Source organism: Myxine glutinosa, chromosome 10 (assembly GCF_964187855.1).
Source record: "Myxine glutinosa chromosome 10, kmMyxGlut1.1, whole genome shotgun sequence".
NCBI classification, from domain to species: domain Eukaryota; kingdom Metazoa; phylum Chordata; class Myxini; order Myxiniformes; family Myxinidae; genus Myxine; species Myxine glutinosa.
This window is the reverse complement of record NC_136270.1, coordinates 2160906-2181445: the sequence shown is the minus strand read 5'-3', so window position 1 is coordinate 2181445 and position 20540 is coordinate 2160906. Positions and strand designations below refer to the sequence as shown.

General features: G+C 44.1%; 1 protein-coding gene across 2 annotated transcripts in view; it reads left to right on the top strand.

The window, feature by feature from the left end:
• The window catches only part of MCM4 (minichromosome maintenance complex component 4), a 46451-nt gene extending 30755 nt beyond the window's left edge, over nt 1-15696 (top strand). For both annotated transcript variants that reach the window (XM_068127186.2, XM_068127185.2), the window contains exons 16-19: nt 4336-4543; nt 9096-9324; nt 10863-10996; nt 15141-15696. In XM_068127186.2, the coding sequence (XP_067983287.2) occupies nt 4336-4543; nt 9096-9324; nt 10863-10996; nt 15141-15233 (664 nt within the window). In that variant the 3' untranslated portion in view covers nt 15234-15696. The remainder of the gene's footprint in view (nt 1-4335; nt 4544-9095; nt 9325-10862; nt 10997-15140) is intronic.
• The last annotated feature ends 4844 nt before the right edge of the window (nt 15697-20540 follow it).

Below are 20540 nucleotides of genomic sequence, written 5' to 3'. Positions count from 1 at the left end.
TCATGCTGCCCTGTCTTCGAGCAACCATTGAAATTGGTTTAAAATATGTTTCGTCAGTGCAGTATACTGTTTACTCTATCAGGTGAGTGCCGGGAATATTGACCCTATATTTGCACCTGTTGTTTGTGTCCTTTATGACATACTTAAAAACAGTGAGCTTCCTGTTTGGAATGATTTTCAATTTTTTTTGACTGCCAGACAGGCAGACAGACTAAAAGAATTACCTCCTCTGTGTGCATACGTATTTGGGATGAGATTCCATACAATTCACCAAATTTAGACCCACAGTACTGCTAACCTGTAGGGTCATGTTACAATACATGTTCTACATTGTACAACAACAACAACAACAACAACAACAGGCATTTTAAGGCCATTTTCCCTGCAAGAGCGGGGGTTAGCCTTGCGGGCCCCATGACGATCTTCTCCATTTTGCCCTATTTTCTGCATCTCCCCTTGTTAACCCCCTTGCCCACATTTCTTCTTCCACCACCTTTAGCCAACTCTTTCTCGGTCTTCCCGGTCCTCTACTTCTTTCTACATTCATTTCCATCACTCATCTCAACCAGTCACTTTCATCCTTCCTCAACACAACCAAACCATCTCAACCTGTTTCTCTTCACAGCATCCATCACAGGCTCTATTCCCATCATCTTTCGCAATTCATCATTTGTCTTCCTCTCTCTCTCAACGATACTCCGCACATCCACTGAACCATTCGCATTTCCACCCTTTCCAGCCTTCGTTGCTGCTCTACATTCATTACCCATGTCTCGCTCCCATAAATCATAACACTTCTCACACATGCAGCATACACCTTTCCCTTCAGCTTCAACGACACTCCACTCCTCGTCAGCACGCCACTCAGTTCCCGAAACTCCTTCCATGCACATCTCACTCCAGCAACCGTTGCCGAGTCTCATCCACCTTCTCCATTCAGCATGTCTCCGAGGTAGCAAAGTGTTTTCACACCTTCCAGCGTCAAGCCGTCTCCAAGGTCCAACTCAACCTTTCCTCCATCTGCAGCTCCCTCTGTGCACACCTTACACTTGGATGTAGCTGCCACACTGGTTAATGACCCTCTCAAACCACAACATTTTTGATGAACCCACTCAGCGTACATTGTACATTGAATGGAGTTCACTCCGACATCCTTCCTGCACACAGCACACGGCCACTTCCCAGTTCTTTCCACCTCACCACATGCTTTACCACTTGCCATCACCTTCGTCTTTCCGATATTCAACTTCAGACCTTTTGCCTCCATACATTCCTTCCACTTGTTCATCTTCTCCTTCAGTCCATCCATACTTTCTGCAATCAACACCAGATCATCTGCATACAACAACTCCCACGGTAAACCCTCCTTTACATTCCGCGCCAGCACCTCCATCACAGCTACAAATAGTAGTGGACTAAGTATCGACCCCTGATGCACTCCTACCTTCACCTCAAACTCACCACTGTGCCCGTCCTTCGTCCTTACAGCTGTACATTGCCATCACTACTCTGATCAACCATTCCTCAATGCGCATGTCACTACTTCGCGTGGAACCCTATCGAATGCTTTCTCCAGATCAACAAACCCAAGAAACAACTTCTTCCTCTTCTCCATGTACTTCTCCTGCAACTGCCTTACAATAAAAAGCGTGTCTGTCGTTCCTCTTCCTGGCATAAATCCAAACTGCATTTCGTCGATCTTCACCTTCTTCCTTATCCTCCTCTCCAACACCCTTTCCAATACCTTCATTCCATGCTCCAACAACTTTATCGCTCGATACGAGCCACACTCCAGAGGGTCCCCTTTCCTCTTGTATAGAGGGACGAGGGTACTCAGTTCCCAATCCACTGGAATGCGGCTTTCTTTCACCACCAGATTACAGATCTCTGTCATTCTCTTCACACCCCAACTTCCTGCTGCCTTCAACATGTCTCCCACAACTCCCGTCGGCCCTCCCGCTTTTCTACTCTTCATTGCTTTTATTGCTTCCTCAACTTCCTTCTCTGTTATCTTCTCTGCCGGTCCTAAAACTGGGTTACTCTCAATGTTGCCATCCCATTTATTCTCTGCATTCAACAGCATTTCCATGTATCTCTTCCATCTTTCTTTAATTCCATCTGGTTCGACAACGATTTGTCCCACTTCGTCCTTCAAGCAACTCACCCCCATCACATCACACCTCTATTTCGCTATCTGCTTTGCAATCCTGAATACTGCTCTCTGACCCTCTTCCGAATCCAAGCGTTCTCTGAACATTTTCCTGCATGCCTCCTGCGCCTTTGCTACCTCTTTCTTTGCAGCCTTCTAACTTTCATGTTCTGCCTCTTCTGCCCCCGTACCCTTCGCCTTCTGCCACTCCTTGAACTTCTTCCTCTTCTCGTCAATCCTCTTTCCAACTTCATCATCCCACCACCATGTTTCCGAGTGCCTCGGTGGTCCTTTTGTCCATCCACATACCTCACCAACGGCTCCCAACAGACTATCTTTCATTGACATCCAACCACTTTCATGCTCAACCACATCATCCTCTACCATACTCAGCCTCTCGTTTAATGCCTCCCTCACTGTCACCTCTTTCAACCTCCACACCTTCATTCTCGGTTGGTACTTCACCGGCAGAGCTCCCCTCGCACCTTTCACCCTTATGTCGCAGACAACCAAGTGGTGTTGTGAAACAGCCTCCTCCCCCGGGATCACCTTTGTGTCCCGGAGGTGCCCCCTATCTCGCCTACGCACCATCAGGTAGTCAACGGTTGTCGTCGACCCACCTGACGTGTATGTAACAAGCTTATTATCCGCTTTCTGGAACTGAGTATTACAAATCAACAAATCAGCTCCATCACCAAACTCCAAAATCGTTTCACCTTCTCCATTCCTCACACCATATCCCAAACCCCATGAACTCCCTCAAAACCGTCTGTACTCCTTCCCACATGTCCATTTAGGTCTCCTCCTTCCACAACAACTTCATCATTTTTCACGTTTTCCATCAGCTTCTCTATTGCACACCAGAACTTGTCCCTCTCTTCATCGCTCCGACCGACATGCGGAGCATATGACGTTCACCAGATGACGTTCACCAAGAGGTTTCCAATCACCATTTTCACCATCATCAACCTTTCACTCACTCTCGTCACACTCACCACACTGTCTACAAACTCCTCAGAAAACATAACACCAACACCGTGCATGCCTGACCCTTGCCACACAAACTTGTATTTCTGTCCCTGCCTACCCTTCACTATTCTCACACCACTTCCCTTCCATCTCGTCTCCTGCACACAACATATGTCCACTCTTCTTCTGACCAATACTTCCACCACTTCTGATTTCCCTGTCATTGTCCCTACATTCCAAGTCCCAAACCTCAGAAACCGATCTCCACGTGGGGCATCAGACGTTTCGTCATACATGGAGTGATTTCCTCCCTTGCTTCGTTCGGGTTCCTCACCTTGATTTGTTTGACGAGAGGGGGTGAGGACCCCCTCCCCCCCACCCCCGGGGTACTTTGGGCTGTACCCTGCCCATATGTAATTTAAATTGTCATGGTTCCCTTTTTGAGCAATGTTTTATGGCCGGATGCCCTTCGTGACGCCAACCCTTTTAGTCGCCTCTTACATGGGATACGGTGTACCTATTCTAAACTGGGGTACACAACTGGGGTTCTACATTGTTCAGAATATAAAATTAAATTGGAAGTAATTGTTCCATGATCATAGAATGAGGTACGTAGGCAGACAGACAGGCAGAGTGAAACGATTGCTTAACCCTGTTTTGCTCTTCACACATGTGTGGTAAAAACTGGTTGTCGTTGGAAAGATGAATACAGTATTCATAACTGAAGGTGCTGCCAACTAGAGCAGCTGCCAGGTTGACGAGGACGGGGATGAAGTTTTTATGGAGTGCTCTTAATACGGGACTGTGCAGGCATTTGTTGCTGGTGCTGAGTAACCTCCCGAGGGGAGTGCGATGTGGGGATACCATGTGACTGAAGTAAGCACATGGTAATACCACTTAGATGAAAACTACGTTCGGTTTCACCATTTGCTTGTTCCGTCATGTGGTGCCCCTCGACCTCACCATGAAAGGATACATAACACATGGCAAACGATGCTGCACACAAGACAAGGCGTTGCGATCAAAACGCCAGACCCGACCTACTGGGCAACTATACTCGTTGGTGGTGCCTACAGTTACCAATATGGACTACTTACACCTATCCTTTTAACCCATGTCCGCATGCTGTACCTTCCACACTGATTTCATTTTGCTGCACTCATTTTTCGCTGAAATATTGACTGCTATACCTTTTCCACGTGTCATCTTTCTTCTAGGTTTGACTTGATATTCCTAATGCTGGACCCTCAGGACCCGGTGTACGATCGCCGTCTCGCCCACCATCTGGTATCGCTTTATTTTCGTACCGAGGCCGAAGCTGAGGACGAGCAGCTCGACCTGGCCCTCCTGAGAGATTATATTGCGTACGCGCGGCGTCACTGCCACCCACTCCTCAGTGAAGGCGCCAGCCAGGCATTGGTGCAGGTCAGGAAAAGTTTTGTCTCATGTGAGATTCTTTGGTAATATGAGAGGGTTGAGAAAAATATACTATTAATCCAAGAAACATGATTTCATGGCCAAAAACAGATTGGGTACGTAGGAAGGTTTAACATATTTAACTTGTAAAGATGTTTCTCAATTTTTGAGCCTTTTCTCCCCATGAGTTAAATGTTGGTTCCTCATGGAAATTGATCTTTCTTTTTCACCATTCGCTCTGGAGTTATTTTCTATTTTAACGTTCATACGTCAGACCTGCGAACACTTCTTTTTACGTATTTGTGACGAGAATAGAACCATGTTCCACACCTTGAGTTCAAGAGATAACAAGATTTAATGATGAACCAATATCACAGCGCTGTGGAGGGTGTAAGAGTCATACCATTCACAATTGAACAGCATGGCCACATACACTCCTAGAAAATTGGCAACCAAGAGTTTCTTTATATACACAGAATTATACAAAAAATCTGCGCTGAAAAATGAGCACGGACAAAGGAAAAACTGGCTCGACATCTCCCCCCGAGAACCTATCTTCTTTGGCATGAGCAAAGGGCAAGATGCGGGAGGGAGAAAGAGCACCGTGACATTCTCAAAACTTATCTTCCATGTTGGCTTTTGGTCAAGGACAGACAGACGCGTTTTCACTAGGGGGTCTAACAGAGCAAGCGGTTTCACTATCTTTCTACATTTTTTGGCACAGTTGGACAATAAAACATAGTTCAAAACAAGAGGAACATAGTAAGCTTAATCCTTTTCACAAAGCAACCATTATTAAATGCAAACCACAATTACATAAGGCACAATAAAAGGCATGATCTCGACATTTGTATACAATTCCATCTCGTTTTGCATAAGATTCGATTATTTATTTATTTTACCATTTCTTTCCTTACTTTGATCGTCACTACTGGTAAAGATGCGCATTTGTATGTTCAAGTGCCTTCAGAAAGTATTCACAGCCCTTGACTTTTTCACATTTTTTTGAGTTACTGATAGTTCACCATTTTAAATTGAATTTAAAAGGGGTTAAATTGAGATTTTTTGTCACTGATCTACACATTATTACTCCATAATGTGAAAGTGGAATTTATTAATTTTTTTAATTTTTACTAATTAATTACCTCCGCCACCAAAGGTGGCTGGAGGTTATGTTTTCACCCCTGTCTGTCTGTTTGTCTGTGAACAGGATATCTCACTAAGTTGTGGACGGATTCGGACGAAATTTGGCAGAGATGTAGCGTATGTGACAAGGACGAAATGATTAAATTTTGGTGAAGATCCGGATTTGGATCCGGCTAATATAATTTTTTAAGTGAATCTTCACCATTGGGAGATAGGGTCAAAACGATACATAGGAGGATATCTCAAAAAGTTATGGACGGATTTGGACGGGACTTGGTGGAGAGGTTGTGTGTGTGTGACAAGGACTAATCAATTCGATTTTGGTGAAGATCTGAACATGGATTCGGATCCGAGAATTATTTAATTTTTGAAGCGATTCTTCACCATTGAGAGATCGGGCGAAAAGCCCGTAGCAGTCAAATATCATAACATGATATTTTAAAAAGTTATGGACGAGTTATGACTAAACTTGGTGGACGAGTTGGTTCGGTGACAAGAACAAGACGATTAGATTTTGGCTCAGGTGAATCCATATACGGCCTATCAGTGGGATGCAAAACATAAACTGTTCAGCCTGGTGGGGGTATGCGCTCCACCGAGTGCCATTCTAGTTAAAAATGAAAAGCTGAAATGTCTTGAGTCAATAAGTATTCAACCCCTTTGCTATGATACTCCAAATTGAGCTCAGGTGCATCAAATTTACCTTTATCATCCTTGCGATGTCTCTACAACCTGATTGGAGTCCACCTGTGGCCAATTCAAATGATTGGATATGATCTATAAAGAAACACTTTCCTATATAAGGTCCCACAGTTAACAGTGCATGTCAGAGCAGAAACTCCACTATGAAGTCCAAGAAACTGTCTGGATAACTCCAAGATAGAATTGTGAGCAGGCATAGATTTGGGGAAGGGTATAAAACAATTTCTAGTGTTGAAAGTTCCCAAGAGCACATTGAGCTCCATCATTATGAAATGGAAAGAATATGGAACGACCCAGACTCTTCCTAGAACTGGCCATCCCATGAAACTGAGAAACCTGACAAGAAGGACCTTAGTCAGGGAGGTGACCAAGAACCCAATGATCACTGACAGAACTACAGAGTTCCTTGGCTGAGATGGGGGAACTTCCTGGAAGGCCAAAAGTCTCTGCAGTCTTTCACAAATCTAGGCTTTATGGGAGAGTGGCCAGACGGAAGCCACTCCTGAGAAAAAGCCACATGACAGCACACCTGGAGTTTGCAAAAAGGCAGGTAAAAGACTCACATTATTAGGGAAAATATTCTGTGGTCGAATGAGATGAAAATCACACTCTTTGACCTGAATGCAAAGCGCTACATCTGGCAGAAACTGAGAACAGCTCATCACCCATCCAACACCATCTGTACCGTGAAGAATGGTGGTGGCAGCATTAATGCTATGGGGATGCTTTTCAGCGGCAGGGACTGGGAGACTTGTAAGGATAAAGGGAACAATGAATGGAGCCAAATACAGGCAAATCATTGAGGAGAACCTGGTTCAAACCTGGTTCAAAGTGCAAAAGACTTTAGACTGAAGGCGAATATTTATGTTCCAATAGTACAATGACCCCAAGCATACAGCCAAAGCAACACTGGAATGGCTTGAGGACAGGAGCGTGAAAGTCTTCGCATGGCCCAGCCAAAGCCCAAACTTGAATCCCATTGAGAAGTTGTGGAAAGATTTGAAGATTGCTGTTCACCGACGCTGCCCATCCAACTTGTATTGACAGAGATTGAGCAAATCTGGATGGAAGAATGGGAGAAACTCCCAAAATCCAGATGTAAAAAGCTGATACAGACATACCCAAGAAGACTCGAAGCTGTGATTGCTGCCAAAGGCACTTCTACAAAGTATTGACTCAGGAGGTTGAATACTTTAAATGTAAATTCGATATTTCTGTATTTCATTTTTAATTTTTTTTTATTTATTCCACTTTGACATTATGGGGTATTATGTGTAAATATCAAATGTTGAATGGGATCCCACCTGCTCCAGGAAGCCACAAAAAGGTCTCGGTGCCTCTTTTGGGCTCCCTGCCCAGGATCGCAGGATTGGTGAAGAGGTCCTGGGGCCCTGTTCTGACTCCGCAGACGGGATCCCTGGGTCCGTGATTTGGTCCTCCGGCCCCGTGCAGCTTCATACCAGGGCCGGGCACTTGCAGTATCTATTACTCTGTTCAGGCATGTAGGTGTGTTGAGCACACTGAGCAAGAGGTTAGAAACAGTTATTTCCACGTTACCAGTTTCTGGTAGAAAGCAATGCCCTTGAACGCGCTGCACGTCTCGTTGCTCCTCATTTGTTTTCTTTGTGGTATGCACTGCCTCAGGCAAGGGCAAAATAGAAACAAGAAGTTGCTGATAGCAAGTGAGCTGGTTTCACTTATGAAGCCAAATGTGGGTATGGAAATGGCAAAAGTATTGCACAAAACAACATTTTTATTTTACGATCATTTTTCAGTATCGACTTCACACAGATGTGTGTACGATCACACGTTGGCAAACTTTAACATACAAGATGTGCAATTTCTGCACAGGTATTGTATGAAGGTCTGATATATTCACACAGTGTGTGATAGAAAGGAACAAACGGGCAGCTCTGATATATTTGCACACGGACGGTCGGTGTGTGATGGCTACAAATAAAGCAAACTTGGCTTATGCATTCCGTCATGTGGTGTCAGTGATAGTGGTGGTGGCTGTCGTCATCATTGTCAAGGCCATCGTTGTTTAGCCCTTGCATCCACCTATCCCATCACCCGTCCTTTCTGGGTGTATCCAGCATTTATTATCATTATTCGCCAAAATGGGAATGTGAACAACAGGTTGATTGTAACCTTCAAATCAAGCACGACCAGAAACAAGTGAATCCTCTTGGATTGCGCTGAGGTTCGGGCTTGGAATTTCTAGGAGGAAGTATAATTTGTATGCAATGAAAGTACATGTAATATGGGATCGAGTAAGATCGAGTAAGCTTCACCAGTGCGCGTGCGCGAATTTACGTCACGTCGGCAGCGAGAAGGCGTTCCCCAACACGAACCAATCAGGAACTGCCACGCCCACTTATATGATCTCCGAATTCCTGTGACAGGAATTAGCGTTACACTGGCTGGAAGTCAATCGCTAAAGGCGCTTCCTCAGCGCCAATAAATCGATTCCATGCATTTTGCATCCAGTTACCTTTCTTTGACATTTTATTTGCAAGAATATTTATGTAAAGAAACAGATAACAGATGCTTCAAAAAATTATGGCTTTGCATTCTTCTAACTTAATTATCCTCAGCATGCCCATGCCCGGTGCGGGCCTCTTTGTCTTCAACACAACTTCCACCCAACTGTCCTTCCCTTTCGGTCTAATTTTCTGGCCGTCACGGCACACCTTTTAACCTTCTCCCTCAGGCATATGTCGAGATGCGCAAGTCAGGTGGTGGACGGGGCACAGTATCTGCATTTCCTCGTCAGCTGGAAAGTTTGATACGGCTGGCGGAGTCTTGGGCCAAGGTGCGTTTAGCACGGTTTGTGGAGGTGGCCGACGTAGAAACAGCCAGGCAGCTATACCGTGATGCCCTGAAGCAAGCTGCCACTGACCCCCGCACTGGCATCGTAGACATTTCCATCCTTACAACCGGTACGAGATCGAGCTTGTAAATTTTTGTCTTAGTCCTTTGCATTTTGTATATTTTAATTGTACTGGATAGGCAGTGAGATGCACTAGAATGAGAAGGGGGTGAAACTGAGCTCATGGAAGCAGAAACCAGTCAGTGAGTGAATGAGTGAGTCTGTAAACACTTCAATCATTATCGCTTGAACCAAACACACGGTTTTGACGAAACTTGGTCACAAGCTTCATATCTGATGCCTAACGAAGGTGTATTGACCGCATCAAAATCTGCACTCATTATGGGGGTCTACGGAGGGGGGGCGGTGGGGGGAGTTTCACCCCCTAGAATAGGTATTTGCCCTCTTCCCCGAAACTACGCAAAAATTTTGATGAAACTTGGCCACAACCTTCATCGCTCATGATGTACCAAAGTTTGTTCACGGGATTAAAATATCAAGGTCTGAGGGGGTCTGTGTGGGGTTTGATTTACTGTTGCTCCTGATCCAGGTGAGCTTCCGGACCTGCGGTCCTATTTTTGTGTAAAACCACAGTGATTAGCAGCGATTAAGAAGATCTTTTTAGCCCTGACCGCATGCCGCACGCCGGTGAAAACTTAGCAGAAACGTAATGGTATATGCCCCCCACATAATCACAGTATGGGAACTTTCACTTGTTACTCCGCCATGACTACGTGGTCACAAGTTGACATGACGCACGATGGGGCAACTCATTCAGACATTGGCATGTCTTTCAGCTGAATAATAAATGAAATCAAGCCCTGCTTTTGCAGGAATACTTTCACTGATATTAGCTTTGTGTCACTCCGTGAGGCTCACAACACTCATGATTTAGCAACGGTGTGTAGACCGCACTTGGTCATTCACATGTGACAGATGTGACCGAGAATGGTCTTCTTATCAGGGTTCTATCTTTTTCAAGTTACTTTGTGTATTTGATTTTGAGAAACCTTATACAGTAAGCGTTGGTATTCATTAAATGTTAAATCTCATGATTCACTCGACCTCGTAAGGTCTGGTTTCCCAGGCAAAAATGATACAGTTGGAAGTAGTTGTACTGTCATGTACTTGCTGGCAGTTTAAGTCAACTTTAGAATAACAAATCGGTGACGGTATTGTGATTTCAGTATACTGTAGTAAGGATTGCCGGTAACTGAAGTGATTGCAGTTATAATTACAGTAGTCTGCAGAGAATTACTCGAGTAAAGGGATAATATTTTTGCCTAATTAGGTTGGCCCGGTGGAGCTACTTCTGAGGTTTGATAATTAAATTATGTACACTAATAGTTGGACAGGTGCATTGGTTGATGGGACAGGTGAAAGTGAAAACAAACCAGTTCCATGACCAGGCTAAAAAAAAATTTTTTGGAGCCCTCACTGAGTGGAACAGTAGGGCCAGAGTTACACACAATAATCAAAGGAATGAATGAACGTGTGTGTGTGTGTGTGTGTGTGTGTGTGTGTGTGTGTGTGTGTGTGTGTGTGTGTGTGTCTGTGTGTCTGTGTCTGTGTGTCTGTGTCACCTCTTTGCCTCTGTGTTTGATGCAGGTGTGAGTTCCACCATGAGGCAGCGCCGAGAGGAGCTTTCTCAGGCTCTCCGGAAACTTATCCAGAACAGGGCCAAGACCTCGAGTCTCAAGTTCCAATGGCTCTTTGATGAGTTACGGGCTCAATCTGACTTGGTATGTTGCGAGTGAATGGTTTTGTTGATGATTGTTTACATGGTTGTATTTTTTAGATTATGCTTGCATGATTGTTTTTTATTTTAGTAATGATTGCATTATCATCATCATTTTTTGTGCAACCAGTGTGTGCTGGATTGAGGTGGTCAGTCATTAGCCAGTATTTCCAGAACCAAAGTCCCCACAGGGTACCTGTAATCTCCTCGGATAGCACGCTTTCCTGGCAAGGTGACTTTAGTAACGACACATATATTTCGGTGGCCGAGGTTATGTTTTCACCCCTGTTTGTCTGTCTCTGGGACAGGATATCTCAAAAAGTTGTGGACAGATTTGGACGAAACTTGGTGGACATGTAGGGGTTGAAAAAGTCAAATTGTTTCGATTTTGGTGAAGATCCAGATCTGGATCCGAGAATTTTTAAGTGATTCTTTACCATTTATTGATAGGGCTAAAAACAAAATGCTTCGCCTTCAGAAAGTATTCACACCCCTTGACTTTTTTCACATCTTCTTGTTACAGCGTGAATTTAAAATGGATGAAATTTCGATTTTTTTGTCACTGATCTACACATAATACACCATAAATGTCATATGCTGTAGTTTTTTTTATAGAATTTAAAAAAATAATGAAAAGCTGAAATGTCTTGAGTCAATAAGTATTCAACCCTTTTGCTATGATGTTCCAAATTGAGCTCGGGTGCATCCAATTTACTTTTATCATCCTTGAGATGTCTACAACTTGATTGGAGTCCACTTGTGGCCAATTCAATTGATTGGACATGATTTAGAAAAAACACCTTTCTATATATGGTCCCACAGTTGACAGTTCATATCAAACCAGAAACTCTACCATGAAGTCCAAGGAACTGTCCATAGAACTCCGAGATAGAATTGTGAGGAGGCATAGATCTGGGGAAGGGTATAAAATAATTTCTAGAGTGTTGAAAGTTACCAAGAGAACAGTGAGCTCCATAATTAGGAAATGGAAAGAATATGGAATTACTGAGACTCTTCCTAGAGCTGGCTGTCCGACCAAACTGAGCAACTGGGCAAGAAGGACCTTGGTCAGGGAGGTGACCAAGAACCCAATGTCCACTCTGGTAGAACTACGGAACTTATTGGCTGAGATGGGAGAACCTGCCAGAAAAACAACAGTCTCTGCAGCACTTCACAAAACTAGGTTTTATGGGGGAGTAGCTAGACGGAAAACAATCCTGAGAACAAGGCAAATGGCACGTGAAAGACTCTCAGAGCATGAAAAGGCAAACGATTATTTGGTTTGATGAGATGAAAATTGAACTCTTTGGCCTGAATGCAAAGCACTATTTCTTGCCGAAACCGAGCACAGCTCATCGTCCATCTAACACCATACCTACCATGAAGCAAGGTGGTGGCAACATCATTCTGTGGGGATGCTTTTCAGCAGCAGGAACTGGGAGACTTGTAAGGATAGAGAGAACGATGAATGAAGCCAAATGCATGCACATCCTTGAGGAGAACCTGCTTCAGAATGCCAAAAAAAACTTTCGACTGCGGTGAAGGTTTTCTTTCCAACAGAACCATGACCCCACGCACACAGCCAAAGCAACATAGGAATGGCATCAGAAGAACAACATGAAAGTCCTTGGATGGCCCAGACAAAGCCCAGGCTTGAATCCCATTGAGAATCTGTGGAAAGACTTGAAGATTGCTGTTCACCGACGTCCCCCATCCAACTTGACAGAGCTTGAGCAAATCTGGACGGAACAATGGGAGAAAGACTTCGCCAGATGTGCAAAGCTGATACAGACATACCCAAGAAGACTTGAAGCTGTAATCACTGCCAAAGGCACTTCTACGAGGTATTGACTCAGGTGGTTGAATACTTACGTAAATTAGATATTTCTGTTTTTCATTTTAAATTATTTTGTAAGAATTTCTATATACTAGGGCATGCCCGTACTATATCTATATCTAAAATTATATCCCCCCCTCTATTTACATGAAATGGTTTGGTTCATGAAATGTTTTGGTCCATTCGCAACGCCAAAGCGAACGGCGAACGCTTTACATGAAATGGTTTGGTTCATGAAATGTTTTGGTTCATTCGCAACGCCAAAGCGAACGGCGAACGGCTTGCGAGTACAGTGACAATCCCCCCCCCCCCCCTCTATTTACATGAAATGGTTTTAATTAGTTTTAAAACATAATTTAACGCCAACATAGCGCCAACATAGCGCCAACATAGTTTGCAAACGTGAAATAAATGAATACGCTCTCAAATGTGCCATCCGAGGCAGAGTGTGTTCGCCACGTTCGGCACACGCGATAGCTCGCTGCTCTCTGATTGGTTGAATCGTTTTTTGGACATAGCTCGGTAAGTAATTGTCCGATTAATATGAAACCTTGAAAAGGCACATCCTCGGGTCCCCAGCAATATAACTGGCAAGTTTAAAGTATATCGGACCCGTGGTTGTCGAGAAACAGCGGTCACAGACAAACAAACAAACACACAGAGATTACTGGAATTATAGATAGATTAAAAGAATTCCTCTTTGCATTGTAGGGTAATATGTGTAGATCAGTGACAAAAAATCTCGGTTTGATGCAATTTAAATTTGGGCTGTAACACAAGAAAATGTGAAAAAGGTCAAGCAAGGCTTGTGAATACTTTCTGAAGGCACTGTGTAGCACAATATCTCAAAAAGTTAAGAACGGCCTCGGACGAAACTTGTTGGACAGGTTGGGTTTGTGACAAGGAAGTATTGATTCAATTTTGGTGAAGTCCCGCATCTGTATACGATAATTTTTTGAAGTGATTCTTCACCATCGAGAGAAAGGACCAAAAACAATAAACAGCATGATATTTCAAAAAAAGTTGCTAATGAGTCGAGTTGGTGTTAAGAACAAGCCGAATCGATTTTGGTTCAGGTCCGGATCCAAATCCAGCCCATCAGTGGGATACAAAACGTAAACTGTTCAGCCTAGTGGATGTATGCGCTCTACCGAGTACCGTTCTAGTTTGTTGTGTGTTCATGTTGATGAGGTAGTTTGTCGCGTCTGGCCTGGTGATGTTTACATTTAGTACTCAAAATAACTCGAATAGAGGAATCTTTGGGACTTTCATACTCCTTTTCCCCACCAAACTTCACGGGAGACCTGGCTTGGAGGCCTGCTTGTATATTCTGCATCCCTAACTATTCCAACATTTTGGATGGGAGCAATTTTCATTCCTTGTGTTTTTATCTTCCACTTGCAAGCACATACGGTGTCAAACACCACCACGTGACAATTTCAGGGTATTGTGGAATCTTTCTTGACATTCGCTAAAACCTCATGTCACCTCTGATTTCAAACATAGGGAAAACAGAGGGGAAGAGATATTTACAAGCAATTAGCATTTAATGCACTTGTCACGAGGTTTGTACATGGAGTTTTTTTGGTTTCATCATCAGAGGCCATGTGGCGTTTGTTTTGTTAGTCTCGATGGCCTACACCTCTGATAGTTTTCATGCGTTGATGAAAGTGATCTTGCAGCATCAAATACTTAGCATGGTGGTGGAGGATGTTGGATCACTGTCCAGTAAGATGATGTAACTTTGTTGTTCTGTTGATGATCCAAACATTATGATGCTCATGACGATAATTGTGGATGATCTTTGGTTTTTTTCTTTTTTTTTGCATATTTGTGAAATAGCTGCATTTTACCAGACTAGGTGGTAAAATGGTTAGAGCGTCTGATCTGAGCCTGGGAGGTCAGTGGTTCAAACCCCCGGTCGAGTCATACCGATGACTTTAAAAATGGCAACTGCTGCTTCCTTGCTTGCCGTTCCACATTTAAAAGGAGAAGAGCACGGCCAAACAATCATAGGTTGGCATACATGTGGAGGAGGAACTGATTTCTCCTTGGGAAATGCCCCGCTGAGTGCTGTGAGAAATGCGGTGCCATTGTTGTGACGTCGCTGGTACCCAGAGTGCCCTGGGAAGTGATGGCACTTTCCCCAAGCTCAGTGGCTGTTTGTTTCGTCGAACAGTCCTGTAATGGTTGTCGGGCATTTTCCCCTGAATTGGTGGTATTATTTATGATTAACAATCTAATCTACCTGTCGTGCCAATCACAAATTCTCATGCTTCTCCCCCTCCACCTCTCTTTTCTGTGTCTAAAGGGAGTGACAAAAGAACAGTTCACCGAAGCACTCAAAGCATTGGAAGATGATGATTTCATTGCTGTCATCGGTCGCACGATTCGCCTTCTATAACAGGAGCAAACCCAACTTAGGGTACAGGCCTATGTTCTTTGATGTGTTGTTTTGAATAAAGATAGTGTACGAGGTGCAAAACTCCCTGAAGATAAATATTGCTCATTCGGGCACAATGTGTTGAATTTTGAAAATTCACGCAGCAATGTTGCATCCCCAAAAAAAAAATTCTTCCTCATATTTTCATTCGATGGCGGAATCGTTCAAGCTGGTTTCCAATAATACATGCTCCACTTTATCATTCTGACTTTCCAGACTTTTAAAGCTCCCTTTGAATAACACAGCATATTGTGGAATATTTTGTGACTCATTAAATGTTTATTTCCTTTAAAAGAAAATTTCCCTTTCTTATGTTCATTCCCAATCGATTGCTCGGTGTGGCACTTCTGGGCATTGTCAGCGGGTGCTAACAATGCTCGCCATGTTTTGTATTGAGTTCTTCAATAAAGTTTGATTCCAGGTTTTTAAAGTTTGATTCCTTCACTGCTCACTTTGTTCTAATTTCCATTGGAAGGAGCTCTTTATGAGGTCTTTGGGTGTGGTGACATTTGCAACAAGAAAGATCAATCAGAGATTGCAGACCCTCACTGGGATGTGTTTTATAGTGGTTTTTAAGGCTGTTGTGTGAAAACAAATATGGCGGTCGAACCATGCGGCCGATGATGCCATCTTTTTTTTTTTTTTCTCTCCACTAATTTATCCATAGATGATGTTCAAGAAATTTCATCTTGATCGGATGAAGTTTTGTACTTGTCAAATTATGACGTCATCATGGAGGAACCTATGACATTGTGGAATAATAAATATTCATATATATTGACAGTTGGTAATATTGCCAAATTACATCTCAATGTGATCTTGTGTAAAATTGTTGCGGATATGAGGATTGCATTTTTTTTGATTGTGTTGTATTATATTGGAAATGGTGATGAACATTGTTTGAATATGGCCCCTCCTGCCTCCAGAGTTGTGTAAAGGTAAAAAGGGCGTCCCGGTAGTTATTCCATGAAACACCACATTGAAGGACACGATAAAACCCTTGTTCAGTAGCTTATATCTTATTATGTGTTTTAGGGTAAGGCCTTGTCTTCCATTAAAATAATACTCCATTGCACCGAATCAATTAAGAATAGCTCCCCTTCAATACTTCCATTTCCCAGCCAAACTCTCCATCTGCGGGTAAAGCAGTTCACAAGCGTGGGGTGCACGCCCTCTCATTTCGCTGCTATAGTGAATATGTGCTCCGTGCTCTGTTTGAACAGGAGGGGCGGGGTCGCCAGGGAGAGGCAAGCCCAGGGCGCGCCACAAAGGGCGGGGCTGTTCAGCCCCATGCCCAAATAAGGAAACAAGCCCGTGGCTCGCCACGAGGGGCGTGCCGTCGGCGCCATGCCCAAATAAGGAGACAAGCCCGTGGGATTACCATACGAGGGCGTGTCAGACCCGCGCTGAAGGTTTGAAGAGAAGGGTGCGACGATCGCGGGGACAAGCTACACGAGGGATACGGCAGATGAGTCCAGGTGCGTAGGAGGGTTGGCAGTCCACCGGGAGAGAGTTCAGAGTTGCACCGGAGTTGCGTGAGAGATACGAAAAGCCTTTGACAAAGAGCCGCTTCAACCAGCCCCGTTTCAACCAGCCGTGTGAAGCCCTGACGGGGCAGCGAGTGACCCTGCCGGCGTGCGCTGTAAAGCCGAATACAAGGAGCTGCCGGCGTGCGCTGTGAAGCCGAATACAAGGAGCTGCCGGCTCCTCGCTTCCCGCCCGGAGTGGACCTGCTCGCTGTGCCCTGTGATCCCACCTGCTCATCCCTCCAAACGATTCCTACCCTTCCATCCATTTGCGTACGTGAGTTTGTTCTGTTCGTGCTGTCCTGGGTAGTAAACTAAGTCAGTATAAGCTAGTAATTTGCACTGTGTCACCTGCGTTTTCATGTCACCTGTAAATAATCGTGACTGCTCTTTTTGCTTATGTGTGTGGAAATAATAAACCCCGTTACTCTTCTGTACGTCTTCTTCTTCTTCCTCTTTGCATTCGTCGTCTTAGTCTTTTCCCGATTGAATAGCGGTGGCGCGATACGGCCAACGTTTGGGTGAATCGGGTTTAGTCGGGGAACAACTGTTCGGCCGCGGTGCCTTCGCTCGGCAAACAACATCCTTATCCGCGGACCGTAACAATATGTTTTACCGTGCAGCATGAGCAAAGCCTTGGGACTGGACCCAAAATGAGGGGCAGAATGTGATCTCCCTGTGTAACTTTTTGGACATGGAACTAGGACAGAAATGCGCTATCTGTGGAATGGCTTTTGTCACCTCTCTGACAAACCCAGGCGCTGGGCGAATTCCTCCTCAGGCAGGTCATGAGAAAGTGACCTTTCTCGGAGGAATTATGTAGTGCTTCTAGTTCCCAACGATAGGCAGCTGTTCCAAAGAGCCTCTAGGGCTTTCTGGACAGGAAACAGATGCCTTGCAAGGCGTCTAGATGTCTGGGGGCTATCGGCCTTGGGCTGAACTCTGCATTCCAATGCTCTGACATGAAAAGGAGCAAAGTTCTATTTCAACAAGAGGAATCATCGAAGGAGGAGAGAGAGAGACTGGTCATCAAGAGAAGGAGCTCCAGCCACGACCGGCAGAACGACGCGTTGGTATTATCTTGAATTAGTACGTTTATTTTTATGCAACAAGCTCTACAGTTTCAATAAAAACATTGACTTGGTAAAACAAGTTTGAGTTTCTTTGGGTAAACTGGTTGAGGGGTTTCTATGTTAGAGTTCAGTAGTAGATCATTATTCTTCTACAAATTGGTGGTCCCCGTACGGGGATCGATTGCCCAGGGGCGCATTTTCAGGTGTACAAGGTAAGCATCCCGTCTTGTGTCATCTGTACAGTACGATGCGAACCTGCTTAGTTGCTCAGTTTTTTTGTATGTGTTATGTGGTAGGTGGGCAACACCACAAGGCATACCTCTTCGAGGTTTGCGGAAAGCCCCGGGACATTTCAGAAATATCATGACGATTTTTTTTCTTCCCAATTTTTTTAATTATTTTTCCCAAATTTTTTTTCAGTTTGTTTTTGATAAATTCTCCGAGTTCAAAGAGCCACTAACGGACCACCTCGGTCGTTAGAGAAAGGGTGCTGCGTTCGTTCGCTGTCATGTAAAACTGAAATGGTATACAATATGGTCGACTTTGTTGTTTATCTTTGTTGATTTTGTGTCTGTGTATTGTTGCGCGTATTTTGTATACTAGGGCATGCCCGTACTATATATAAGCTAGGACGTGCCCGTACGTGGGTGCCCGTTCCTTGCCAAAAAAAAAAAAAAAAAAAAATTTGTGTAGGGGTGTGTGTGTGTAAACATCCTAGGGCGTGCCCGTACGTGGGTGCAAAAAAACATGCGTGCAAACAACAACAACAAAAAAAAACTTTGAAACCACGTGGCAGTAACGACCACAGAACCCCCCCCTCTATTTACATGAATGGTTTGGTCCATTCGCAACGACCACAGAACCCCCCCCTCTATTTACATGAAATGGTTTGGTCCAAAGCGAACGGCGGTGTTTGGTAAAGAAATCGCCATAGCTCGGTAACTACTTGTCCGATTAATTTCAAACCTTGAAAAGGCACATCCTCGGGTCCCCAGCAATATACCTGGCAAGTTTCAAGTATATCGGACCGGTAGTTGTTGAGAAACAGCGGTCACAGACAAACATACACACATACAAACACACATACACACATACACACAGAGATTAATGGAATTATAGATAGACTAGGGCATGCCCGTACTATATATAAGCTAGGACGTGCCCGTACGTGGGTGCCCGTTCCTTGCCAAAAAAAAAAAAAAATTTGTGTAGGGGTGTGTGTGTGTAAACATCCTAGGGCGTGCCCGTACGTGGGTGCAAAAAAACATGCGTGCAAACAACAACAACAAAAAAAAACTTTGAAACCACGTGGCAGTAACGACCACAGAACCCCCCCCCCCTCTATTTACATGAATGGTTTGGTCCATTCGCAACGACCACAGAACCCCCCCCCCTCTATTTACATGCAATGGTTTGGTCCAAAGCGAACGGCTTGCGGTGTTTGGTAAAGAAATCGCCATAGCTCGGTAACTACTTCTCCGATTAATATGAAACCTTGAAAAGGCACATCCTCGGGTCCCCAGCAATATACCTGGCAAGTTTCAAGTATATCGGACCGGTAGTTGTCGAGAAACAGCGGTCACAGACAAACATACACACATACACACATACAAATTACAAACACACAGAGATTAATGGAATTATAGATAGATATCTCACGATTGATTCCAGTTAACGTTCTGCGTCCTATATCTGCTCATTTTGTTGGTTAACGACTCGTAATTGTGTCGATTTCCCGTTAAATAAAATGGTTGAGATCTGTTATTTCGATTCGTTAGAACAATAGAACGGGCAGATTGACGGATGGTCATTGACATCGGGGGAAAAAAGCGATTTTTTTTTTTTTAACGATTATCCGAGGGTTTTTCTCGATAATTAGCGATTTCTTGTAAATAGCGATTTTTACGCGAGCGCTTGTAGTTGTACAGTGAGCCGAACAACGGTAAGTAAATGGAAGGAAAAAATAAAGTGCTAAAAATCGGCTGGCTCGATTTTATAACATAAATTCCCATTGTGGCACGAACTCGCTTTACGTTGGTAAATATGGGTTTGCACCTCGAAGAACTGCTAATCCGAGCGAGCTGTTCTACGCACAGTAACGCGCGCGAGGCAAATACACGGGTCGATGCTGTGTGCATGATCGAACTCACGATACATAAATACAGGGATTTTTCTTTCGATTCCCAGCTTGGACGGTAGTACACTCAGGAAATGCGGAAGACATTGATATTTTTGCCTGGGTTCGAATCCCGTCAGCAAGTGGAATTAATTTTATTGATTTTATAACGGCATCGAACGATTTTCAAACCTGTTTGTACGAACCTCGGCTTGAATTAAACTCTGGGTTGGTTTCAAAATAATACAGCGGCTGATGCGGACATTTCCAACACCATGCCTCACCGCCCACCGGTCTGCCAAGTGTGCGTCAGCACGCACATGCGCAGATGCTTGAACGATGGTCAGCGATTTTGGAACACACGATTCCAGCCCATATCCGCCTGTTCAAATAACACCCAGTGGGTTGATTCATTCATTATACTATTGACGATGGAGCTTTTCACCAGGTCCCGTTGTTCACATATTACATACGGGATCGGAAGCAAATATTTTTCTTTCAATGTACCTCCACATCCACATCATTCATGTTGGATGACAGTTAAATGTTATTC